The following is a 27,953-nucleotide window of genomic DNA, read 5'->3' on the forward strand; positions in this document are numbered from 1 at the left end:
AAAGTTTCATTTTCCTAGCCTAACCTCTTTCAAAGATAGCCAAAAGTAGCTAAAGTAAAATTTTACCCCTACTTTACCTTAAAATCCAGTTTAAATAGCAATCTCAACAAATATAAATTATATAAAAGGCTATAGGTATTGGCCTAATCATTCTCAATTTTTTTCAACTAAAAACTATAGGATGGTTTAGAAACTAGGCCTGTTTGATATTGTAATATTTGACTAACTCACTAATGTGATAGCTGCCTTCTTAAGAACCAGCATTTTTAATAGGACCTAACCAAAAAACTTTTCTTCTGACTCCTTAAGAAGCTTAGCCTATGCAAGACAGGCCTAGAACACCAAAAACCCTCTAGATCCTAAAGAATATGCATAAGATTACTTACTGGTCACTGAAAAGCTAAGGTTATTTCCACTATTTACGGTTTCCTTGTCTTTTCTCTAGACTTAATGATTGGTTAGTTTATCCATTTAAAAAAAATGTAACATTGACGTCACTTGTCCTCAATAATCTTTTTTTTCAGGGTTGAAAAGTGCGAACCCACGGACAAGTAATCCTGAGCGTTCGAGGGGATAATTCGAGTAACCTCTGACGTCATGTGTGTCTCATAAAACGCTTGGATTAGTCAGATAGGTAATCCGGACAAGTAAAAGAACACAGGGCCAGTTGCAATCTAAAATTGACAACTCCTAAAATTTTGAATTAGCTTATTCAAAAACGTGAAGTATGAAGAAGTCAAAAAATTCAAGCAGACTTTCAGAATTCAATATGACTGTCATTCAGAGGAAAAATATTGATTCTTCAGTTGCCAGAGATATTCATATTAGTTCGTAATTCTTGTTTGTTTTTCTATTAAATATTGCACTTCAAGGGTAGGGTAGTCTATAAGTAACCTAAACTAGCCTAGGACTATATGTTGCTTTTATTAGGATGAGCCAGACAGTTAAATTGGGGTATACCTTAATTGGTGTGTAGCTAAGTTTTAGATGAGAAAACTAGTTCAGTCAGGTGTAGGCTATAAAAGTTTCATGAATGAACCAAGGGGCCTAAATACATAATAGATTTTCTGATTAACTCACTAATTATATGGCTAAGAAATAGAAATACCTTTAGAATCATAATATCATCATGAATCCAAATATAGCCTAGCATTCATTTTTAAGGTAATAAACTCTACCCCTTCCCAGTACAGGGGCATAAGTTCAGCATTTTTGTTGAGGGGGGACAAGAGGGCTTAAAATCCAAAGAATCAAGGGACATGGGCTATATACTGATTTTCTCCATTTTTTTGGTTAGGGACTGCCCTCCCACCCTCCCCCTGAAACAACACCACTGTCCCCCCAGTAGGCTACTAAAACATATTCCCTGAGTTATATGTATACAGCAAATTTTACATTATTTTGACAAACTGTTAAGTTACTTTGAAGAAAAGAGTGATTCATAGAGAATTCAATACATAGGCTATATCTCTCAGGGTTTATATCTCAACATTAGGGGTACACAATAGGATTCAGAAAATGTCCTGTGGCCCTATCATCACTGACTGGTATACACTAGATCTGTCCATATTGCTAACAAGTGTTCTTGATTCTAGTCAGTTCCTGATTCTAAAGGTACAGCTATTTCTAAGCTATCTTATTAGTGAGTTAATTAGAAAATTTACCAATATTCCCTGAAAAGGTGCTAATGTGCTATGGTCTATAACCTTACCTTATTACCAGGGCTTAGAAGGATAAATAGATGACAGGTCTAAATGTAGACTTTTTAAATTTTGAGAACACAGGAACTCTGTGGCCACCTATAAAATGTCAAATGGCAGCTGAAACTTCAGTATCATCTCTTTCTTTCAGAGTTCTTCCACTATCCCTGATTGTTGGGGGATTTCCCAGAAAATCTCTGTGTTTCACCCAAAAAATGCCCTGACAGGGGCAGCAAAAACTCTGGGCCTAGAAGCATCAAAGTTTTAATTCTACCCCTGTTTAGCCCCCTGCATGTAGATTTTGATCCTCAATAAGGAAACTATCAGCTCTAATTTGTGACTGGGTAGCCTTTCCAGCTTTCCACAAACACCAAACAATTTTTTTCATCACTAGAGCATCACAAGGATAGTAAATCCTTATATTGCTCCAATCTGTGATTTAAGGTAATGCTTTAACACTTTAATGATATTGATGTAAGAATGATCAATTACAGATAAGAAAAATTCAAAAAAAGTTTTAATTAAATTTAAAATTTTAACTTTAGAAAAATAAATTTAATCAAAACTCACGTTGCTCAAATTTAATTCAGTCATAAGTCAAAATTCGAGCTACAGAAAAAAAGAGTATAAGTCCACACCTGAAAGTAAAGCAGAAGTCCTGAATAAACAATTTTCCTCAGTATTTTTTGATGGTCAGGATTTCTTGCCCACTGCACTCTCTAAAGATTTCCTAGCTGCCCCATTAGCTGTAATCTCCCAAAAATCAATCAAGAACTTCTGGTAGATTGGAAAACTACACAACTTCTGGTAGATTGGGAAAAAGCAAACATAACTCCTGTATTCAAAAAGGGGAAAAGAAATTCTGCTGCAAATAACAGGACAATCCATAGTACCTCTTCTGTTGTCCAAGTGATTGAAGGAATAGTTAATGATGCTGTTATTAAACATCTTCAGAAGAGTGGCATCCTCTACCATTCTGAACATGGTTTACAAAGTGGTAGATCTGTTGACACAAATTTGCTGCTGTCTTACAATCTTGTTACAGATCTAATAGACAAGGAAATTCCTGTTTATTTTGCCCTCTTTGACCCAGCCAAAGCCTTTGATAAGGTCTGCCACAGGAGACTGATTGTCAAGTTAAATGCTGCATGAATAAACAACCAAGTTGTTGGCTGGATTATGGAATGCAGATTTATTCAAATTCATTGCCAGTCAAGAGTGGTATGCTGCAAGGTACTATCCTTGGCCCTTTCCTCTTCAATATGTTTATTAATGATGCCCCTAGTATAGTACACAATTATTAAACTTTGTATACAGATGATCCAAACTCATTGGTGGTATCAGAAACCAACTTTATGCAGATGTTTTTCAATGTGATATAGATTAGCTTAATAATCAGGCAAATGCCTGGTTATTGAGCTTCAACACATCTAAAAGCCATGTCCTTCATTTTGGAGAAAAAAACTTACATTTTGGGTACACTCTCAATGACCTACCACTTGAGGCTGTTCCCGAGGATAGAGATCTGGGTGTGTTGGTTGATGAGAAACTTAAATTTGATTCTCATGCTGCTATTGCTGCTTTGTCAGCTAACCAGACCTTAGGAACAATAAAGAGAACCATCAGCAGCCACTCTTCAGTAGTCATGACAACCCTATATAAAGCACTTGTTTGAAGTTGGTGTGACACTTGCATCCCCTTTTTACAAAAAAGACTGATTCATCCTAGAAGCAGTCCAAAGACAAGCAACAAAATTGATGAGCAAATTCCAAACAGTTCCCTATTATGAGCATCTTTGTTGCCTCAATCTACCAAGCCTAACATACAGGCGCAAACGCAGTGATGTCATAACTGCCTTCAAACTTATCTCAACAAACATTGCCCCTGATTTATTCTCATTTGCACCACCTCTTCTACCAGATGTTACTTGAAGAAACTGTCTAAGAAGTCATGCAGACTCCACCAGAGAAATCAGTTCTTTTCAAACAGAGTTGAAAGCCTTTGGAATAGACTGTCAGAATATGCTGTCTCTGTAACTTGTCTTGAAACTTTCAAATCAAGAGTGGATGCTGAATGGAGTGGTGTAGAGTGGAAGTATGATTGGGCAGCCCATGAGTCTTCAACTTGTCTTTAATTCTTCATGGAGCCTACAAGGAGGAAATCCTTAGATTGCTCCAAGGTGCAATTTAAGGTAATGAAGATAAAGGTAGAACAGCAAAAGCATACAAAAGTGCAGTAAAAATAAAAATAGCGATGGAAAGTGATATAAGTGCAAAAGTAGGTTTTTTATCAAATTAACAAAAAAAGAAATAGAATACATAGAATAATTTTATTTTGGCTTTAAACTTAGCATTAGGAATTTGCTGGGAAGGGCTGGACAGTTTTTTTTTGTGTGTGTGTTTGCTTGGTTTCCTGTCATTCTGTGGATTTGAGTCTGCAAAACTCTTGTAAAGGACTAATTATCCTGTAAAAAAAAGAGTGAAATGTGTTTTTTTTTACAATCTGGTTTTGAACATTTTGATTGGTAAAGCAAAGTTCTTATCTATTACAGCAGAAACAGCTCTTCTTGTAATGATTTTATTTTAACCTAATAAATAGCAAAAATAATCAGTTAGATTGGGTTAGCCCTCCCAATAGTAAAATTGGGAACTAAAGAAGAAAAACAAAGAATAAGTTTTGTTTATGTTTAAACAGTTTCTACATATTATAATTTTATCCAAATTGATCTTTTTTGAACTGATGTTCAGAGTTCCATGTTGTGGTATTTTCAATCTTTAATTAACATATTTTTCTAATGTCAGGGTTTGGGCATTATGATTGAAATATTGAGAGTATCAATTCTTTAATTCCACTTTCTAGTGGAAAAAGTAACTTCCTTTAAACTTGTAGCAGTATCCTTGTTGTTTCTTTGATAAAATACTATAGTGGCTTTTGCAGTTATTTGTGATTTCTGATGTTTAAAATATATCAGTTTTGTGTGCTATCATATTTCTGTTCAAATTCCGTTTTTGTTTTTTTTTCAAAACGTCCCTGTAGATTTGGAGTTGGTTTGTTGCTGAAGCTAAATTTTAAGAAGTTGAAAAATGTGATGCATGATCTAATGTTTAATACTTTTTAGTATAAATACTTTGACTAACTGCAACTAAATTACCAGAGGTCCTCCTTTTTTTGTTGTTTGTTCAATGTCTAATTTTGTCAATTATTTCTTATGTTTGTCCTGAGCAGAAGCCCCCCCCCCCCCCTGCCAGTCTTTTACCAAACATTTTACCAACTTCTCTTATAATTTGTTGGCCATATATTTAAAACACACCTAAATATATATTTTATGCATCAAATTCTTTATTGTAATGAATGATAAGTAAATAACAGTCTCTGACAATAATGAAAGTATATGAGCCTAACTATTGATAAAATTCAATAAAAAGATCAACTTTTGTTATTAGTACACAAGAAAGTTTTTATAATCATAGAAAACACAAGGAGAACAACTTAGTAAGGAGTAAATTTAGCAAAATGTGCTGTCAACTTTTGCTTACATTGCAAGAGTACCCTTGGGCTGATGTATGAAGCCACTATAATCAGAAATGTTTCTCCTGAATAGAATGCTGGGAATTTCTGTATTTTCCCCCTGAATAGATATTTTTTTTTGGTTTAATTATCTTTTTTTTTTCCTGGAGTCATGTGTATTCATCTAGTTGTCACTTTGAAAAAGATTTAATTTTTTACAGTTATGAAGTATAAAGATGTCAAATTTATTGGTTTTTGGTATTCAAAATGAAATTAAAAATATTGAATTAGAAATTTTTATTTGATTTTCTTCATTATAGTTTCAATCTTTTACTTTGAACAAACTACTTTCATGAGTCTAAAGGGATTAAATATTTTGGTGTTTGATAACCGTGTTCAAAACTGTTGATATTATTTAAAAATATCTGTCCAATGCTTCAGCATTGCTCAACAGAACTGAATGCTAAAAGTTTATATCTTAGTTTTTGTAAAGAGGCCATTGTTTTGTTTGTCTCTAAGATAAAATGTTTGTCTCTAAGCTTCAATAAAATAAAAAACAAGTTTTTTCAACCAAAAATAAGGAGTAACATTAAAACAAACAGTGGTCATGTATATGAGGGGGGTTTCCCCTCCTCAACACCTTACTCTTCATGCTACAGTTAAAAGAAACACCTTATAAAAAGTTACTTATTGTTCTAGTTAAGTAGCCCTTGTGTTCAGGAGTCATTCAGTTGCAAAAACTCGTTTTTTTTTCATTTCTGATGGTTTTTAAATAATGCAAGGATACCTGGGTTCAGCCCAACAGAAAAATGCCCCTCTTTACAGAAATATCCTCTGGACAACGCCCCAGACAATTACCCTTGACATCTCCATGTGTAAAATTGACATAGTAAAAGAAAGGAAGACATATGAAGAAATATCTTATAAGAATCCTGACAAAATCACCCAACGTAAAATTTCTTTTGAAAAGCTCCCCCCCCCCTGAAAACTTCCCATTCCAAGGAAAATTCTTCCTGTGCAAAACCTCCCAGCAGAAAATTTGTCCTCCCCTTCCCCATCCAAAAATGCATGCATATTTCCCAATAACAAATACTATAGGCCTATGTAAATAATGGGAATATTTTATAGTTTTAAGACCTTCCCCAGGGACTGTAAGGGGTCATTTTATCTACAAAGAGATAGTCATTTGGCCTTTCAACTATGCTGAACAAAACAGCTGTCTCAAAGTTTTTTGGACAATTTTGGGAAAAATGGCATGAGAGGGAGCCTAGCTACCCTCCAATTTTTGGTCACTCTTCATTTGCGTTATAATGAGCCCTCTCTCGACATTCTAGGCCCACTCAGTCAATATGATCATAATTATTTCGCCCACTGGGGCAAATAAACATCCATTTGTGATCTTTCTTCTGGCTAAAAATTCGAAAATTCTACATTTTTGCAGAAATGAGCTTGAAATCTCTACAGTAGGGTTCCCTGATATACTGAATCTGATGGTGTGATTTCACTAAGATTATTTTTTTTAAAGCCCTTTTTTTATTTTACTTCTGATTGTTTTCCATATCATATCCAGGCCCAACCAAAATATAATTTGAGGTACTGGTCCCTTAAATTTCTGGTTAATTGCTTTTAAAATGTGTATATCAATAATTATATGTTGATTAACACTATCGTATGTTTAAATTTTCAATTATAATTTTTGATATAACCTGAATATAATCAAAAAATTGCCAATGAATAGTGCTTTTGGTAAAAAGTCCTTGTTAATGTTACTACTAAAGAATTTCGGATATATGAACAGCAGTGTTAGGGCCAACTGTATGTAGGGATAGAAATTCTGTGAGACTTTGGATCTTCTACATAACTGAAGCTATCACAACCTTTATAGTAGGATTTTTTATTGGTAATTGCATATGTTTGTTTACATACAATGAAGTGCTTCATATAAATAGAAAAAGAAAAATACTACGATTTAAAATTACTGAAAACTAAGTTCCTAGAAGTATCTGCCACCCAAAAGAAATTTCCTGATGGGACTGATGATGGCCTTTTTTGTCTTTTCCACCTCTGTGCTGGAAGATATGGGAATGTAACATTTTTGCTGTGTAGAGAAACAATTTAGTTTATTCCTATCCCCCCTACCTCTTTCAACACTTATCTGAAGCCTCATGAAGAGCAAGCAGTTTGTCCATTAAAATGTAGGGGATACTGGTATATGTAGAGACGGATTGTGGAAGACCTCCAAAACGTACGGTTATCATAGGAGTAGGAAAATGGTTCATGGCTCAAATGAAAGCCCCAGAACTGCTGCATAAACTGTGATTTTTCCAGATTTTTCTTGTATAGGTAGAAGGAAAAAAGAGGGGTTGTCTCCGCTTATACCATTTGTCCCACTAAGTACCAGGGGTGGTATAACTTGGGACATGAGGTGGTATACTCTGGGACATAGTAAAAAGATTCATGTATTGGTAGAAAACCGTGACTATTCTTTGTATAAAAACTACAATAAAAATTCAACTTTAAAAGTAACAATATCTTCAGCATAAGACGACCAGTCAGCAAACACGAAGTATGACGCTGCTCTGGAAGCTGTACCAGGTGCTGGGGTAGGAGGCAACAACTTTTCAAAATGTCTTCCTTTTTTACTATATTTTGTACTATATCTACATAGTTACAATAAGATATTTTTACTATATCTACTGGTTTGATACAGAAATAAAATATTGCAGTTAAAAAATTGCAAACCCTTTACTTGCTCTCTCTCAGGTTATGAAAAAGTTTACAATAAATAAATCGCAGTCACAAAATAGGCCCAGTTAAAGTCCAGTGATTTATAGATATTAATAGTTGATGCAGTAATTTATTTTCTTTGAAGTGATGGCTACCTTTTTAATGCTCTGTTTTGTTCTTATTAGTATTTACTATGATGGTTGATTAAAGAACTGTTTACTACAGGGCTACTATAGAAGTGTTCATTTGGTTACCACTTCAGTGACATCATTTGACATTAGTATTACCATTGGGGCTGTCATGTGTGTGGGGGGCTCCCCAATGCTTTCGGGCACTCGGTAAAAAAAAATTCGTCAGTAAATTGTGGCATGAAGCACCACAATTTTTTCGACTCTGCCAAACATTTCTGTTCAGTTGAATAAAGACCACTGTGCTTTCTTATCTTTTCTTTTGGCTTCATGTTCTTCAATCTGTCTTTTCACAGGAGTGTCAGTAAGAATCTTTGTAGAGCCTTTCTTGCTGCCTCTGCCACTCAGTACATGTGGCTTGGCTTTAGGGTATGGCCGAACTTGTTCCGGCGTCAGAGGAAATGAAATGGTTGTAGAGGATTGTTCAGGCCCACTTGTACTTGGGGTTTCGGCCAGGCTGTTTTTAGGTCCAACTGGATCCAAAGCATCAGGTGCAGGTCTGTCAATTACAGCAGAGTTTAGAAGATCATTTTCTGTAAAAGATGTCTGGCTTGTAAGGCCATATCCCTGTCTTCTCAAAGCCCCTCATTATGTTGTTTGGCGTGAAAGATACGGGGAAGCTTTCACCAACAAGAGATGCAATCTCGTATATCGTCACAGTCTTCCGTGGGCTGCATTGGTCTGCCTTGTTGTATTGGCACTTGAAGGGAAACTACACGCTAATGTCCAATGCAACTGTGCTGCAACCTGTGGCTGCAGTGAGGTGGTATTGTTAGTAAAGTGATACCAGACTCTTTCGCAAACTGCACAACTGCAGAACAGATGTGGGACTAGTCGTTGTCCATTATCAGAAGTTTTGAGCTTTCAGTGGAAGCATGCGAGTAAGTCTTGAAATGCTTGATATATTTTAGAAACAGTTCTTGGTTTACCCATTTGGAAGGCAAGGCTCCTCCAGCAGAGTTAGCAGGAGTATCAGTCAGCATGTGAGGCTAAGATTTCTTTGTGGGAATGTAAGGTAGGGGGAAGGTATTGCCTGCTGGGACAGATGGTTCCAACCATAGTCACAAGCACGCCATGCTCAGCTGAAGCTACTTTACCCACTATTTTCCTACCCTTTCCTACACCAAAGCCAAAACAGATAGTCCAATTGAGTGATAGGCGATTTCGGCATTAATTCCTTCTTAATTAGAATTGTATAAAAATGATGTTAATTCATTTGTTAATAGATATGTGTATCTTTTATTCGTCCATGCGTCATTCCTAGGGCAGTAGAACTAAGGTAGATATTCATCGAGCTAAGATAGTCACAGAATCTATATTTGTCCTAGTGTTTGGTTAAATGGCATGGATAAACGGCATGGTTAAGTGGGCCTCTCTTATTGGACCAATATTTGTATGCTATCTTTTAGCAAGTCATGCCTGCCTAGACTCTCAGGCAGGTTGAACCAAGAATTTAGAATTGACACAGGACCGTTAATTTGCATGGAATGACGGGCAAACAAGCATCTAAAGTCAAAATTGGGCCATTCTGCAATGAGTTTTAGGCAAGTAGAGGTCGCATGGTGTATACTGGGACATGTCCCACTACATACCACCTGTCCTTGTCCCAGTATATACCATGCGACCTCTACTTGCAAATTGTGTCCGATTTTTTTTACTGTTGCATATTTTTCCACAAGATGGCCACTCAACATGGTCTGATGTTTTAGCTTTCGTTTGCCATCTTACACACACAATTTCTGCAAACCATTACAAGATAAAACACAAAAACTACTGCCCAAATATTTTTTGGGGGTTATAGCCAAAACTTTGAAGTTGATTTTCTCAAAAACGAAGATAGCAACTTACCAAAATGATAGAACTGTCTTGTCGGCCATTGAATGAACTATACTAGGCGGCTTTATTAGATTTTTCAAAGAATGCTAGATGGCAAATAAGTACCATGTCCCACCTTTTACCCTGTCCCTGCATATACCACTTACCCCTACTGTTTTAGGAATCTACCTTACCCCCACCTGAACAATGTCTCAACCCCCCTCATTAAAGCTGATACGCAATTACAGATTACCCTAACTTCATTACAAATAAAGCAAATCAACTTGGTTGAATTCAGTACTGCCACCATCTGGCATTTCTTCTTTTGTAAGTGGAAGGCCTAAAGTATAGTTATTGATACTTTTAAATCAATTAGATTCTCAGAATTCAAATTGATTGCAAATTTGTCTTCTTTGGGGTAAAGTTATAGTTTGGTGCCCAACAATGGCAGAAAACAAGACTCTCCCTTTGCTCCGCCTGTATTGTCGCTTCAAAAAGAGCTTTAAATTTACATTTGAATGAGCTCCCTCCCAATTATCTTGCACATTATATTTGATACAATCCCCCTGGGAAAAAACAAAACAAATAAACATGCATCAATAATGCGTCCTCTAAAAAAAAAAAATGTGAAAATCCACATGTTGAACATTGGAGCTTGAAACCTCTACAGTAGGGTTCTCTGATATGATGTATCTAATAGAGGAATTTTATATGAGATTGCTTGCTTTTTTGGGCATGCTTCCCCTTTTTTCAAAAATCAGGCAAATTGTCTCAAATTTTTGGTTTTGGGTGGGTTACAAAAAATTGAAAGAATTTTTTATATTTAGAATCAGCATAAAAAGCCAATACTGCCAGTGTAGTGATTTTCATAAGAATTCTATTTTTAGTTTGGTGAATATTGGCCCAAGTCACATTTTACTTCCAGTTTTTTATCACAAACTATTTGATAAGGTTCTCTTGTAACAAATTTTTTTTTTGAGTCTGTTCATTTTATTTAGTTAAATAGGAAAATAAAAAAAGAGGTCTAATTTGAAAGCTGGACAGTATAAAATTTGTTTTTCTTTTGCTAATGTCTGAATATATAAGGGATTTAAGTTCAAGGGGGAGAATTGTCCTGTTATGAAAGAGGTACATTTTACATTGCCAGTATAAAATCAAAACGTGGTATTCATGCAGGCAGGATAATAAAGAATACACTTATTTTTCGCAAATTCTTTGACAATTTATAAATTATGCAGTATTCCGGTTGTTTACGTACAGCATTTAGCACTGGGAAATGAAAGAATTTCCCGAACTGGTTGGTCCTAAAGAGATATTTTGAAGTAATTAAAAAAAAACTATGTGCATTAGGCAAAAGCAAATTGAAAAAAAAAGATTAAAGAAAAAACGAAAGGTTAGTAAATTAAACGTTACCAATAAAGAATATTGTTATTTTGGATTGTATTTCAAATTTTGACCGAACTTGAATATCCAGTGAAAAACATTGATCAGCAGTAACATTGGTTGTTTAATGGGCGTATTTGAAATATTCTAGGAACGGCTGAGGGTATTAAGTAAAAACTCTCAGGGCTACTGCTATTACTACTGCTTCTGCTACTACTGTTACTCCTACTACTACTATTGAACTAAATCAAAAGATTTTAAGTGCATCTAGGTTGTCAAAATGGCATATGTGCAACATCTCTTGAACTGAATAGGGTATTAAGTATAAACCTCAAGGAGAGCTTAAGTTGGTCTAAACCAATTTGAAAGGCTTGGCGTGTGTCCAGGTAATCAAAAAGGTATATCAGCTGAATGGCTGAGTTATGTAATTTTTGTTTGTTTTGGGTTTCATTAACTTATGTATTTATTTATTTATTTTTGCCCGACACGGTAAGCACTCAGTGCTTAGTGTTAAAGATTTAGGGTCGTTTTACGTTTGAAATATTATTCGACTTTACTTGTGCTAAGAATAAAACTGTCTCTTATGTGTTCCCAACCAATTTCAAGTCATTTTAATTTTCGCTTTTGTTTTACAAATATGACATTACATCAAGGAAAAGCCAGTATCATTTGTGTACTTTTGCTTTTTTTTTTTTTTTTTTTCATTAGGTCTGACTTGGGCATAGCTCAGGCAAAATACATAGTGCTCATCAGTATTTTTGTCGCTGGAGAGCTGACTTGTAATAAATAATGGGTAACATGTTCTTATAAAATTGATCTTATCAATATTAAAATGAAACAATGTCTACTAGTGAGGTCACGCTAATCTCTTTTACAACAATTTCAAGCATTAACAACACTTATACATAAAACTTATTATAAAACTAAGTACCCAACAGCAATGATTTACTTTTAACTTTGATTCTTTTTTTTTCAGGTTTGAGGAAGTATGCATGGACACCGTTTAGAGTTGGAATATTGACAAACTTTGATTTTTCTCCATCTTTTCTAAAAAGATATCGTCGATATATTAATGCGAAAATTGGATTACCAGACGTGAAAGTGAATATTGAGAGTATTTATTCTCTTGGAGGTAAGAAGTAATATGCAATTATTTCTTTCGGTCAGTTACGATCATATGCATACGTAGGATTATCTTGTTGTTTTTTTAGGGGGGATTCAAAATAATAAAAAAAAATGTAAATTAATTGGAAAAGACAAATAAGATATAGTAAAAATCGTGAAATGCTAATATTTCGAATAATATGGGATTCTGGTTGTTTCGTGATTTCCATGCACGAGATTTGAAGTCTTATTCAGCCACTGATTTGTGAGAAACTCCTTTGAATTCCATAAGCTCAGCAAAATGGTTATTATAAGTTTTGAATTGTAAGTACAAACTGAGACTGTGTCGGTGTAAGGTCCTAATGTGTAATGTCTAGTGCTGCCTAAGTATATATTTGATTTTCCAGGTCACTTCGTATAGAAGTCGAAGGAACTTCGGAGGGTTTCATTCGACTGAAAATTGATAGTTCCTGTGCCCTTGTAAAGACTCGAGAGTGATTATGGAACAAGCAGCCCCCCTTCCTTGCCCTTTTTTGCTGCCAGTCTCCTCTACACCCCGAGACTATAGATCAAGATTTTAAGATTCGTATTTTGTTCAAAATAATCGACAATCTACCAAAGATGCCTTCGGGACTGGCATAACCCCCACAGCCCCTGGGGCAAGGGTCTTAAATAGTCAACATTGCCCATAGTTTATACACAGACTTTATGATGGAAATCGGATTGGGGGCCTTGTTTGGTATTGGGTGTGTGATTGCCTCAAAATTTCAAGGGATTATCCACTGGGCTCGAGGTAACAAATAGCTTGTTGTTTGGAGGGGGGGTTGTTCTGGGCCCATGAATGACTAAGAAACCTGTGATCCCTGATCAGTACGAAACTCACTTTAAAACTTGAGCTAAGTAGAATCTAATGTACAAGAAATTCTCCTAGGACAAGCCCTCCCCCTCCCAACGTAAAAAGGGCCAGAAACTTTTTCAATTGGTGCCAAACTTACATCATTAAGTCTTTAGACTAACAGACACTCTATGCAGAAGTAAAAATAAAAAGAAAAGGTGTTGGTTTACCAAAAATGGAGCGAGACATGGGCGAAAAACATTTCCGGGCTATTTCTTTTGGAAGGGATGTTTGTAGAAACCTGGTCGGGGACTTGATTGATAGGAAAATGAAATCTATAGAGTCCTTTGTAAGGGCTGGTGTCATGGTTAGGGGTATCAGGTTAGAATTTAGGGAGTGTAGAAGGGGATGGCTATTAAATCCCCACTTTTGACATGGGGGGACGTGTTTTTTTAATCCACTTAAAATTGTTTACACTTTGGACCCCTGTGAGACCTGTAGTATATTCACAGTAAACTATCGCAGTGAAGTTGAAACAGCTTTAGGGATCAATTTGAAAGCTTTATGGTGTGTTTTGAGAAGTGAACCTCGAGCTTTGAATTGGGGGAGGGGGAAGTGTTTAAACCCTTTGGTCTCTATTCTGTTTGAAATTTTTGGCACTGTGAACTACTGTTTACTAGGACCTATTCCTGGTAAGCAGTGATACATACCGAAAGTAACCATGTTCACCCAGGCTATCAAAATTTTGCGTCCGCATTATCTGAATAGCTTGTAAGAATTTATCTGGAACTTTTGGAGTATATTTGAGGGCGAGGAATGGCTATGGAAATATCTTTCACGCTTAGCAGAAGGGATATAGAGCTATTAAATATATTTCTACGTTCCGCCAAAAAATTTGAATTCTTAACCCATGTGGAACTTTGTGAATTAATAAGAAAAAATGCTGTATCGACTGTGTCCAACATGTTACAGTGTTAGCCCTAAACTAACTCTTGATAGCCTGTGCCTACCCTCTTAATTGGATGTCAATGTGAATAATAATTTTTTCAATTGGTGCCAAACTTATATCATTTATTGATATGATATATTGTATAAATACATATTTTGGAAATATGTAAATAGGAATAAGCCTAACCTTGCACATCTATGTTCACACATCAGGATACACACCAAAAGATTGATAGTGATTCTGAGAAGGCTCTTATTTTTAACCAAATTTTTCCTTCAGTTTTTGTTAAAACACAGCCAATTCATTCAAATGAAGCTAATTTGGCATCTCAAGTAGAGTCGATTGCGTCGTCGGACATTCTTGTTCCATTTGATGATTCGGATTTCCCATTGACTGAAGTTTATACTATTCTTGTAAAATTGGATACGTCTAAGGCGCCGGATATAGATGGTTTCCCGAAAATAATGATAAGACAAATTACTCATGAAATTGCAGAACCACTTACATATATATTTAACTTATCTTTGGCGCATGGACTGTGTCCGTCGGGTGGAAGAAGGCCTTGGTAAAGCCACTTCACAAAAGTGGCTCCAAGTCGGATTTTAAAAACTATCGGCCGATTTCAATTACGTTTATTTTTTGCCGAGTGATGGAAAAGTTGATTGTTTCACGCGTTCAAATGTATTTTAACGGAAATCATCTTTGGAATCCTGCTCAGCATGGTTTTCGAAAAATAGGTCTTGTAATACTCAGCTTCTTGAGGTTATTTTGGATTTTCAACGTTTTGCCGATTTAGCTATACCTTTTGACTGCATTTACATCGATTTCTCGAAGGCATTCGACAAAGTCTCCATACCCATCCTTCTTAAAAAATGTGCAGCTTATAAATTGGGTAAAAAAAAACAATTGCATTTATTACTGATTATCTAAATGGAGGAACTCAGCAGGTTGTTGTTGGTGAAGCTATTTCATCCTCAATTGATGCGTTCCTCTGTTCAGCATTCTACTGTCAAAATGTTTGCGGATGATGTAAAACTTTATCTACGAGTAAAAGGCCAAAACGATGTGCAACTTTTACAAGAGGATCTTGACTCTCTAACTTATTGGTGCGAATCTAATTCCATGTTCGTAAACCCTTCTAAGTGTGTTGTTCTACACTACGCTCGTAAACTCCCACCTGTGCATAATTACCAGCTGTCTGGCATACGAATCCCTTCTAAAGAAATAGTACGTGACCTTGGCGTTTACTTTGATACCCAATTGAAATTTGATAAGCATGTTTTGGAAATTGTAAAGAATGCAAATTATCGTTTATCGTCTATAAGGAGAAGCTTTAGCAGGTTTAACCTTCGTAATTTCTCAAATCAATGGTCCGCCCTCTTCTTGAGTATAATACTTCTGTTTGGTTTCCGTTAAATCTAATGGATGAGCATAGGATAGAAAAGGTTCAGAGAAGGGCCACTAGATTGGTCCCATACCTTCAGAGCCTTTCCTATCCGCAGAGACTTTCTAGGCTTCAACTCCCGTCGTTGGAGTTTCGTAGACGTCGTAATGACCTTGTAAATGTGTTTCGTATAATTAAAGGAGTGGACTCTACTCGTCAGCATGATTATAAATTATATCCCCCAAAACCACTGGAGAAAATTGGTCAATTTTCTTTCATTAGTAGAGTTGCCGGACCATGGAATGGTTTGTCTTTTAGAGGTTGTCGAGGCAGAGAGTGTTCGAATTTTAAAGAGTGCATTAGTAAATAAGCCTTTTATTTAGACGCTTTTGTTGTGTAGTTTCGTGTTATTTAGAAGTTTTTGCTGTTTAGTTTGTCTTTGCCAATTTACTTTAGATAAGTATTATGATTTTGTGATTTTGCGACACGCATTGATGCTTACCGCTATTCGTAATAATAAATAAATAAAATATTAAGTCTTTAGGTTCTTAAAAATGGTTCTTAATCCCTCCTCCCCCTCCCTAACACCAAACTCACCCCACATCTAAACACTTTGTGAGGATAATAATATCTTTTAGCACTGTTGAAGTCCTTAAAGTTATTGCCATCAAACCTACTTATTGCAATACAAATCGCACTGGTAGCAACCATTTTTCGTCATTTCCAATTTCTAATATCTTTTTGGTCCCTTGTGAAAATTTGATTTTTGCTAAGGTCGTATATTGTAGTTCCTTCACTGTCTTCTGAAAATGTATTAATAATTTTCTATGTTTTATATATATATATATATATATATATATATATATATATATATATATATATATATATATATATATATATATATATATATATATATATGTGTGTGTGTGTGTGTATGTGTGTGTGTACGATATATCTCGATTACGTTGTAATAATTCTACAGGAGAACTTTCTCCTGCTTTTGAAACTTTTGCGGGAATAGTTTTTTCCAGGATTGAGACGGATTGGTTGAAGATGGTTCCAAAGAAAAAACTATTGTTAAAAAGTGTTTGTCGTTATTTCGTTGTTCAATTAGTGGAAATAGTGTCAGATACCTCATATACTCAGATATATATGATATACATGAGATAGATCATATATAGTTCTTTTGTCTAAATTATGGCAAGTCCTTCCAACCTCTTCTTAAAAAGAAAATGGCTTTAGAACGTACCCAATGATTGAGGGTCTTTTTGTGGACTGTTTGAACTGCAGCAACTCGTTTTTGGAAATTCTTTTAGGTGCACCCTTTGTTTTTGGGCTAACCAATTTATTGAAAAAAAAAATGCATGGAGGGATAGCCGTTGATCAAATTTATTATTGTCCCAGTTTTTTAGTCTGTAGCCTCTTTAACTTCTACTGATTTTAAATTTTTAAGGAGAAAACCAAGGGACTCCATGTATAAGAATTTCAGTTCTGAAAACCTTCATTGATGAAAAAATAATATGTGAATGCTGGCTATTTGGACTAAGTTCAAGTATTGAAGATAAACTACATGAAAATGAAGTCAATGCTCCCTTACTGCTGATGCGTGGACAGAAAAATATTTTCGTAAGTTGTTCTTTCTTTTATTATTGCACCCCACTGACGCTATGTTTTTACTGTGTAGTCAGCTTTTACATAGTAAGGAATTTCATTTTCGTTTTTTGAATTCAGAGAAAATACAAGACAGAAATAATTTTATTGGAGGAACACTTTTTTTTGTTTGTTTCCGAAGTTGAAGTCGTTGTGCCAAAAAAAAACTAAATGTGTATTTATAATTTTAGAGGGTGTAATAATGATAATACTATATATGAAGAGTCTCGAATGCAGCAAGTGTACAGTGACAGGGTAAAAGAAACAGTAAGAGGAAACCAAAGGAAAAGGTAAAAAAAAATATGTACCGACAGATACGCTGGTTCTTGCGCAATAACTTTGTGTTTGGTTTCTTGTTGGATAATAAGCTAATCAGTAATTAAAGTCAGCAACAGCGCTACTAAGGTGTTGTGCCGAATTGTGAAACTATTTCGTGTCTGTGATGACAATTTTAGTACATTATCAGCAAATTGTAAGATTAAAGAACGGATTTAAGACCTGTCCCGGCTTGTCAGAAGTTTTTAGAATAGGGTTGTGTATAGCACATGCGGCAAAAACATAAACTTGTAGATATTTTGCAGGGATATTTGGTTGAATCGTATAGTGTCTTTGATAGTTAGAGCATAGGAGATGGAAATTTGACGTTCAAGATGCGAAGTCAAGAGGGAGCTGATATGTTGTATATTTACATATTGGCATTCTCGGATATATATTTTGTCAGCTGGCTTGAACTTGCAATTACCTTGTCTGATACTGGAAGGATTGTCATTCTTGCAATTGAAAAGTAAAACTTCCAACTTTTGGGAGTTAAATCTCAGACCAGCTTTGTCGTAATTAGACTGCAAACACGAGAATGTTTCAGAAAGTCGGACAAGAGTCTGGCTGAGAGCCACTGCATTGTCCACAAAACGATCGTGAAGTTTCAACAGCGTTGAGAAAGCTTGATGAGGGACAGCTGTCTTGTTTTTTCATAATGTTGTTGTTGAAAACATTAGAGACGAAGCTGCCTCTCTGTGGGCACCGCTACGGACTAAAATTAGAGTTGACATTAAGGTTGATGGGTAGCCATTGGCATTGGCATTAGCCATTGGCATTGACATTGGGTTATTGGTAGGGAGCTGAAGTTGCACAGAAAGACGGGGGTACAGATTACGGAAAGTCTGAATAACGCATTCCCTTTTGGCTGATCTTAAAAACATCTATGTATGAATCGCTTAATCAGATGCATGTCTAATTCACCAATTACTAGGCATTGGCTTGATTTATGTATGTTTAGGATTAATGGTGCTATCACGTGGAGAGCTTCAATGCAACTGATACCATGCTGGGAACCGAATTATCTATAAAATCTGTCGTGCAGTTACTGAAGTTCATCTACAAGAAACTGTGCAAATAACTTGTCGAGTGAAGTAGTAATTGTGACTGGACGAAAAGAGGAGTAACGCAGGCCAGCTTTTCTTTATTTAGGAACTGGTATAAAATCAACAGTCTAGAAACTGGTCAGAGCGTACCCTTAGATGAATAATCATGAATAATTTTCATTAGAATCGATTAATAAAGAATACAATTCTGAATCTATGAGGGTCAAATCTACCCGCTGGACTGAAAGTGTTTTGCGTGTCAGAATCACTACTAACCTGGGAAGCTCGATAGAAGGCTGTTTTATTAAATAATAAGACATCCAGCTAGATCGGAAAGTTCATCGCTATCTTAACTGGCTAAGTGGAGATATTAATAGATGCTGCAACATGGTCAGCATCTGAATTGAACATTGAAGTGTATACATGTAAGAATATTAAGTTGTTTGCATCCGAGATCTAACTACTACTATTACTATCAACTCACCGCAGCATAAAGCTGCCTGGGTCTAACACAGCTACGTACGATCCTCTTCCATCTTAATATATTCAAAGCCTCCTTCTTTACACTCTCCCAGGAAGTTCACATTTGCCTTAAATCTTTCGTTACGACATCCTCCCAAACCATCCGGGGACGACCTGCCTTTGGTTTGACCCAAGTTGGTTGACCGACAAGAACAATATTCGGAAATCTGTCGTCCTTCATTCGCAAAACGGTCCCTAGCCGTTTCAATCTTTCACTCGAAAAAGTCCTAGAAAGCAGGATTTAGCCACATTTTTCGTACTACTTACTTTTTGAGATACGGTCAGTCAGTCGGGTCCCAAAGTAATCCTTAGGCAGTCTCTCTGGAAAACATCTAGCAAATCCTTCTCCGTTATCTCGAGCAGCCGCGCTTCAGATTCTTGCTTGACTGCTATTCACACTGAAACTTCCAATATTCTAATCTTGGTTCGCAGACTTAAGATTTCCATACTTTTTGTGCAACTGTGGAAATACACCCTGGATCTTGGCTATTATACTTCTAAGATCTTCACTGCATCCACCGTCTTAACTAATAATATTACCCAGGTACGTAATGTTGTCCGCTTAATCGATCTTCTCGTTACCCAACATCATCTTTTCACCTTAAATTTTTTCCTATTTTTGTGACATTCTTGTATCCTGAATTCGAAAAATCCCTAAACGCTCATTGATTTGGCTAACACTTTCATCGTGGATCCTTAAATTGTTAGTAAATCTTAGTACAGGAGATTTTTCCTCCCCATTTGTTTTCGTACTCTCCCATTGCCTTTGTTGTGTTCCTTAGACAAAGTCCATCAATATATCCGTGTAAATTGGAATAGAACGCAACCCTGCTTAACTCCTGATGCAATACGAAACCAGCTACTAACATCATTTCTTATCTTAACCGCAGCAACGTTATTCTCGTACATGGCACTAATCACTGCAATGTGTTTATTTTGCATACTATACAGGAATAGGACCTTTGTTGAAGCTCTTCTGTCAGCTGAATCAGATGCTTGCTCGTATTGCATAAAACTGAGGATTATATTTATTTATTTATTTATTGAACACTCATCATTCACATAACTTGATAAGACGGAGAAGAAGAAAAAAACGAAAAAAAAAAGCAGAACAAGGAACCAATTACTGCTTTAATTCTTGTCATAACAATGACAACTAATTATAAGAACAAACATGAATTCGAAACAAATTGACGTATTATTGCACTAAATATGGTCATGACACAGACATAAAAAAAAAACTAAACACTATTGAATTGGAGCATGATACCAATAATTCTGTGAAGATTTGAGTTTTTGGTTTATGCTTGGAAATTAATTTAGAAATTGCAAGATCAGGGTCAGCGAGTTTAAATTTTCTGATCAAATGAAGAATTCTGAGGGCAAGGTGGTAACCGAAGCAAATATTTAGCGAACTGAAAGAAAACGGACCGGACTAGATAAGCGTTTGATGAATCTGGCACTTCCAGCTATTAATCTAAGAGTGAAAATTCGGCCTACGAATCATCTACCCTTTCTGAAACCACACTATTCTTCTATTAAAACTTTATTTATATCATCTCTAAGTGCAAAATGTTTCAGTAATACTAAGTAATTTACTTCGTACAGAAACCATTATCTTTTACTGGGACAAGTCCAGATTTACTACTACCTCTCAATTTATTACAAGTCAGCACAATATTTAACTATTATGCCGCCTGGCTGCATCTTCCAGATTTTCAACAGTTTTATCCATGTCTTAAACCTAGACCGTATTCAAGGGAGCGGCTAGGGTATTTGTTCCTCCCCCCCACTAAATGTTTGTCCGACTTGTAAACATATAATACAAATGCATGAAAACACATTTTTTATGTTTTTTTTTTAATTATTTTTGTAACCTTCCCCCTCCCCTGAATAAAAATCCTGGATACGGGTCTGGCCTCCAGTTCACACCTCCTTAATTCATATTTGAATGCTTTCTCCCCTTTCTTTACATTCCTCTTATTTTCTTATGAGACCTAACTAATTCTAAAAAATACCAAATAACAGCGAAAATGTAAAGACCTAGACAGAGAATATTCAGTCAAATTATAATTAAAGTCACCAACTGGGATACACTGAAGTCAAGAATTACTACGGCAATGACACTTCCTCCACTTATCACTGGAAAAAGCAAAAGTACACTCTGGAAACGTATAATGATAGATAGTTGTAGAATGAACATTTATTTAAAGATAAACACAACCCTCCAACTGCTAAAAAACTTAAAATTTTCTCAGAAATATTAGATCTTAGACTTAAATACTTGAGCGAAGAAAATGTGACACTGCCACCTGACAGATGCCCTTTACCTCGAAGCTGTTTTGCTGGAAGTGAATGAATCAATACATACCAATCCAACTGAAGAACAGTTTTAGTTAGGAGTAGACACAGAATATCAGAAACATTTACATGGCTTCCATGAGTTACTTTTTTCTTGGCCAGCTCGTATGGAAGAGGTCGATCTTAGAAACTTCAGGGGGGGCTCATTCAATCGAAAATTGAAAGTCCTAGTTCAAAAAGCCTCCCGAATGTGGCCTTTTTTTGTTATCTGGTCCCCCTGCAACATCCCATGATATTGGAGAAAAAAATGAAATTGCCATTTTCTTCAAAATAGGTGAAAAGACTGATAAACATTTATCTGGGGATGACATAATCCCTAGAGCCCCTGGGACAAGGGCAGTAAAATATTCAAATTTGCTAATTTTAACATTTGGTTTTATAGTGGGAAAATAGGTGCATGTTTGATCTTAAGGGTCTGATTGGCTCTAAGTTTGCTCCAGACAAATAAAATTGAGAAACATTACAAATTACAGTTTGGATAACAAATTTTTCAAAGCTCTACGATACTTGGTAGAATTTTAAATTAGCATAGGTATGTAGTAAGTTTCATCTCTGTTTCAGGAAAATTTGAAAAATCTACTTCAGAGTATGTTTTCCACGCCGATTCATCAAATGGCTCCAAATATGAAATCGTTGGTTTTCATGTGCGTAAAGAAAAATCCATCCAAAAACATAGTATTCTATCTAGCGAAAGAGAAGCAACAGCTAGTATTTCACATGAATGGCGACACGCTTGCTGGAATTGTAGAGGCGTTAGTAACGATATATTTCATTTTTTTTTATTATTATTTTCTGTCCTGGTATAAGTGGTTACGAAAATGAATAAGGAATCCGAACTACATTACCAGCTTTCAAATTGAAACATCCTGCCATCTGGCGGTCTCAGTTAGTGCTACGAACGGGTCATTGGATCTTAATGAAATTTGATATTTAAAAGGATATCGTGTCTCAGAGCTCTTATTCTAAATCCCGACCGGATCCTGTGACATTGGGGGTAGTATGAGTGGGAAACCTAAAATCTTGGATAACGCTTAGAGCGGAGGGATCGGGATGAAACTTGGTGGGCAAAATAAGCTCAAGTGCTAGATACGTGATTGACATAACCGGGACGGATTCGCTCTCTTTGGAGTTGTTTAAAGAAGGGTATATTCTGAAAAACTAGAAAAAATGAGGTATTTTAACTTACGAAGGAGTGATCAGATCTTAATGAAATTCCGTATTTAGAAGGACCCTTTTGACCCAGATCTCTTATTTTAATTCCCTACCAGATTCAGTGTCATTGGGGGGAATTGGGGGGGATCTTGGAAAACGCTTAGAGTGGAGAGATCAGGATGAAACTTGGTGTGAAGAATAAGCACAAGTCCTAGATACGTGATTGACATAACTGGACTGAATCCACTCTCTCTGCGGGAGTTGGAGGGAGTGTTGATTCGGAAAAGTTGGAAAATTGAGGTATTTTTAACTTAAGAACGAATGACCGTTCGTGAGATATTTTAAAATTCGATATTTAGATACTTTTGATATGAGACTCCTGTCTCAGAGCTCTTATTTTAAATCTCGACCAGATCTGGTGACATTGGGGGAGGGGAGTTGGAGGGGGAATCCGGAAATCTCTGGAAACGTTTAGAGTGGAGAGATCGGGATGAAACTTGGTGGGTAGAATAAGCAAACGTCGTAGATACGTGATTGACGTAACCAGACTGGATCCACTCCCTTTGGGGGAGTTAGGGGGTCCAGTGATTTGGCGAGTTCGGTGCTTCTGGACATTCTAGGACGATGAAAATTTGTAGGCGTGTCAGGGAACTGCACAAATTAACCTGATAAAGTCGTTTCCCCGATTCGACTATCTGGGAGGGCTGAAGGGTGAGGAAAAATTAGAAAAAATGAAGTGTTTTTAACTTACGAGTGGGTGCTCGGATCTTAATGAATTTTGATATTTAGAAGGACCTCGTGTCTCAGAGCTTTAATTTAAATCCCGACTGGCATTAAGCCTCTGATTTTCCTTTTAAACTAATCTATAGATTCTTAGAATTTTGCTAGAGCTCATGCCATCTTTCTCTCCTAGATCTATTTTGCATTATGACCGCCATTATTATATGGATGCAATTTGTTCGTATTTACATCATATTTTTCGATGCTCAGATAAAATTTTATACTAATAGTTAAGTAGTTAGCATTTGATGTACTCGTTGGATACTTACACTTATCTAGTATTCATATGTGAGTCATTCTTTTTACAAATTAAATAAAAATACAAGTTTTTTTTCTGAAATTAAGGAGCAACATTAAAACTCAAAACGAATTGAAATTATTGCATAAGTGGGTTGCCCCCCCCCCCTCTTTTCAGTCGAAAAACCTTGCTCTTTACGCTGAAATTTTTTAGGGCCTGTGTTTTGTGTTTTATGAGCCGTTCTTAAAGAATTGGAACAAACAGTCAAACTTTGGCGTCAAGAGCAAGGTATTGAGGAGGAGGGCACCTCCTCTCATACATCGAATAATTTCCGTCCGTTCTGGGTTTTTATGTTGCTCCGTACTTTCTGTTGAAAAAACGTTTTTCATTTATTTGATTTCTGATTGTTTTTCAAATAATGCCGGCAAATATGGCTCTCCCTCCATGAAAATGTCCCTCCCCTCAGGAAAAATCCTCTGTGGGAAGTTATCACCCCCCTTCCCCCGAAAAATTTCTTGTGGACAATTCCTCCTAAAATATTGTCCTTGGCATACTTTCATTTGAAAAACACTTCAGTTCCTAATCGTTTTTCCAATCACTCCAGAAATGCCCCCTTATGCGAAAAATGTTTCCCAGAAACCCCCCCCTCAGTGGGAATTTCCTTCCGTGGTAAATTCCACCGTGGAGAATTTTGCCTGCAGAAAATTCTCCCAAAGAGAACCCATCCCGTGGAAAATCCCCCTTCACTGAAAAATTCCTCAGACAATCCCAAACATGCTGAAAATTTCCCCGTACATTCCTCCAGAACATGTATACGTGCAACATTGAGTCGGCATAAAGAAAGTAAGATATAGAAACAATTTCGTATAGGAATTCTGTCAAATCCTCCCAGTGTAAAATTTTCTCTGGAAAGTTTATCCCTAGAAACTTCCATCTCCACATAATATTCTCCCTGTGAAAACCCACGCCCATCGGAAAATCCTCCTTCCGAAAAATATGTTTATGCTTTGGAAATACTGTACGTAAACAATTGGCAAATTTCATAACTTACAGACCTTTGCCTAGGGACTGGGGGGAGTCATGTTATCCTCAAAGGCATAGTTATCAGATCTTTCAACTATGCTGAATAAAATGGCTCAGAATTTTGGTCGGACGACTTTGAGGAAAGAGGGGCGTGGGAGAGGTAGATTTGCCTCCAATCTTTTTGGTCACTTATAAAGGGCAGTGGAACTTTTAATTTCCGCTCGAATTCGCCCTCTCGCGTTGTCCTTGGACCATCGGTTCGACACGATCACCCTGGAAAAAAGAATGAACATGCATCCAGGATATTTCTTCTGGCAAAAAAAAAAATTCTGCAGTTTTGCTGATGGTAGCTTGAGCATGCAATTTTCGTTAAGATGCCTTGACTTTTGGGTGTGTTTCCCTCCTTTTTTGAAAATCTTGTGATTTTTCTGGGGCTCGTAGCTTTTGATGGGTAACACTAAACTTAGTGAATAATAAATATTTGGAATCAACATAAAAAGTAAATTCTTTTGATGTATCTGATATTGATAATATCAATATTGATGTCAATATTCTGTTTTTTGTTATTGTTTTTTTTCTTTGTTTTTAGTTTCGGTTACTATTGGTGCCGAGTCGCTCCTTACTTCCAGTTCGTTACCACTAACTGATTGATTAACTCCATAAAACAGACATTGGCTCTAGAGAGATGGCTGGAGCAGCAGTTTAGACCAGCCCGGTGGGAGGAGAAATCTTCACTAGTGTGTCCGCTTGAAGCTGGCTAAGGCCATGACGATTAGGATTTTTACTTTGGGTATTCCCTCCTCTATTAAATTGGTTTTGTTTTTGGTTTGATATATTCTAAACTGTGGCCCTTGGAAAATTTACAATTTATTCAAAACTATGAAAAAAATAACAGCTCATACTTTTTGTAGCCTAATTGAGCATTTGCTTAAGTGGTTCAATTTTAAGAAATTGATTTTCGGTGGATTGTTTTCATAAACGAATATATTTTTTAAGCTTATGTTTTACATATTGATATAGGAGCATTGACTTCGAAATGGAGTCCTGATCGACTGAAACAGAGCTTTAAGTTTTCATGAACAATTTATTCCAGGACAATATACGTGACTTCTTTATGGAATACGAACTGCCTCTTTGATAGATTGATCTTTAATTGCTATTTTGAGAGTATTACGATCAATGTCAGTTGCTGACAGTGCCCATAGAAAAAAAAACACGGCATAAATACTGCATGTAGAGTTGTTTTTATGGGTGTCTCTAAGCCAAGATCCTGAGATATTTTTTTTTTCTGTGTTATATTGAAATGTCTTTTGTTTTTTTTTCCGGGGGTGGGGAGTGGGGCGCTCAAAACATTCTAATATGTCTCTGGACTCAACTTGAAAGTAAGTTGTAATGTTAAGTCCTTCATTATGGAGATTTTTTTTTGTTTGTGGGTAACCCATTTTGTTAAGTGAGTCAACAGATGTATCAATAAAGTTTTTTTTTAGGATTTGAAAATGTATAATGACTATATTTCAGTGAAAATTTAAGTACTTAGTTTTATTGAGTGTCTAACTCTTCAGCTTGTCGGTATTTGAAAAGCATAAAATCCACATTTTGTAATTTTCAGAATTTTTGTCTAGTGCAAATAATATAATGGGAAATTACAGTGCTTCACCGTCATAGCGCAGATATCCCAATCCTCCCAACTTTGACAAATTACCTAAAAGTTTTGTGCTATTTTACAATGAAGTGGTAAAAAAAAACAATCCACTATCCCAATTGTTGGACCCCTTTCCCCATCAATAGCCCTGGCACTGTGTTTTTTTTTATGATAAGCCCCTATTTCATCATCATAAGCAGGATATCAATGGTATTCTTTGGAAGTCAGATTTGAAATAGTATACTGCAGCCGTTTTGCGTTCTATCCAGTGTGAAATGTTTTGACAGATGGTATTTGATACAGAGTCAGGAGTTCAGATCTTTATCTAATTTCACATCCCTTTCAATTTTGTATCTTCTGTATATAGTTCTTTAGCAGTATTTCTTTATTCAGTGACCATTCACGCTTTGAAAATTCATTTAAAAATAATTCGTACAGATCTATTCTTCGCTTCTCCATGGATACACGCATCCTCGTTTGAAAACCCTGTATTAAAGAATTATATTTGCTGCCAATCTTTAATTGCATTGAATGGATTTTGGTCAATGTTATGTTTTGGTGATTCAAAGTGTATTTAGCTGTTGAATTTTATTTTATATTCTCCTAACTTCAAATATTGAGGAAAACCACTAAGATTGTTCCTGACAGCAGGGAATGCTCTGAGATGTTGCATGTGTGGTTGGGTCTCTGGTGACTTTAGTAATATGACTGTAGTCTTTTGAGATTCGGTAAACTCTTTCTGCTAGATCTTTTGATTGACAGAAATTTAAAGGCTTAACAATGACCTTATTCTTCAGTTGTAAAAGAAAAGCAGCGTGATTTCTGGCAGGGTGTATCTTGAGCTGCTTTGATATTGACTTTCGTAGTTTTCATTGAAAGATAGGGTGAGTGGCAGACATGACTAATACTGTTTTCAATGTCTTTTGAGGGCATTTGGTTTAGCGTAGAGGTGGAAATATTAGTACAAATTTGTTGTATTTTGTTTCCTCGACAACATTCACTGTTTCATTGTGGCGAGCTAGAACTATATTGTTCTGCGGCTGTCTGACGGCTGTAGTCTTAAAAATAATTCACGTAAGTGTCTGAGGTTCGTCAAGGATGTATTTGGTTCAATTTTTTGCTGTCCTCTGAAGCTATCTAGTCTTTTAAAGTGCAATGTTACGGATGGAATCCAGATCCAACATAGCTGTAGTCTTTATGACTCTTATTTTGATGACAATATGCACGTTTAAGAGAGGAGCTGCACCAGAACATCAGTAATGTTTCAGACACAGTGAAAAAAAAGCTAGCGTGTAAATCATCACGCACACACACAAAAAAAAACTTAACAACGTCAATATTTGTCCTTCGTTGTTGTATTCCTTTTTTTATTTTCTACTCTGTTCTTTGTTTCTTGATTTTTGAGGGGAAAATTTATACTAACATGCTTGCTTCTACTGCCATTCAAAATTAGAGGTACATGTCCTCGAAGAGTTTGAAGGGTTCAAGTACGTTTATTTTCTTGTCAAATCTTACGGTAGATGTGGGCGTGAAGTTGCCACACGTATTTCATGCGCAGGAAGTGACTTCGATGAACTAAGGAGCTTATGGGGAAATACAGAATGTTATGAGAAACTCAAGTTTCGACTCTTC

General features: G+C 36.1%; 1 protein-coding gene across 1 annotated transcript in view; it reads left to right on the plus strand.

Moving 5' to 3' along the window:
* Positions 1–611: 611 nt before the first annotated feature.
* Positions 612–27,953, plus strand: part of LOC136030178 (uncharacterized) — a 32,603-nt gene continuing 5,261 nt past the window's right edge. Inside the window, exons 1-4 of the mRNA XM_065708922.1 lie at positions 612–827; positions 12,297–12,452; positions 17,046–17,218; positions 22,048–22,238. Coding sequence (XP_065564994.1) covers positions 728–827; positions 12,297–12,452; positions 17,046–17,218; positions 22,048–22,238 — 620 coding nt within the window. The 5' untranslated portion in view covers positions 612–727. The remainder of the gene's footprint in view (positions 828–12,296; positions 12,453–17,045; positions 17,219–22,047; positions 22,239–27,953) is intronic.

The sequence above is a fragment of the Artemia franciscana genome, chromosome 8 (genome assembly GCF_032884065.1).
Source record: "Artemia franciscana chromosome 8, ASM3288406v1, whole genome shotgun sequence".
Lineage (NCBI taxonomy): Eukaryota > Metazoa > Arthropoda > Branchiopoda > Anostraca > Artemiidae > Artemia > Artemia franciscana.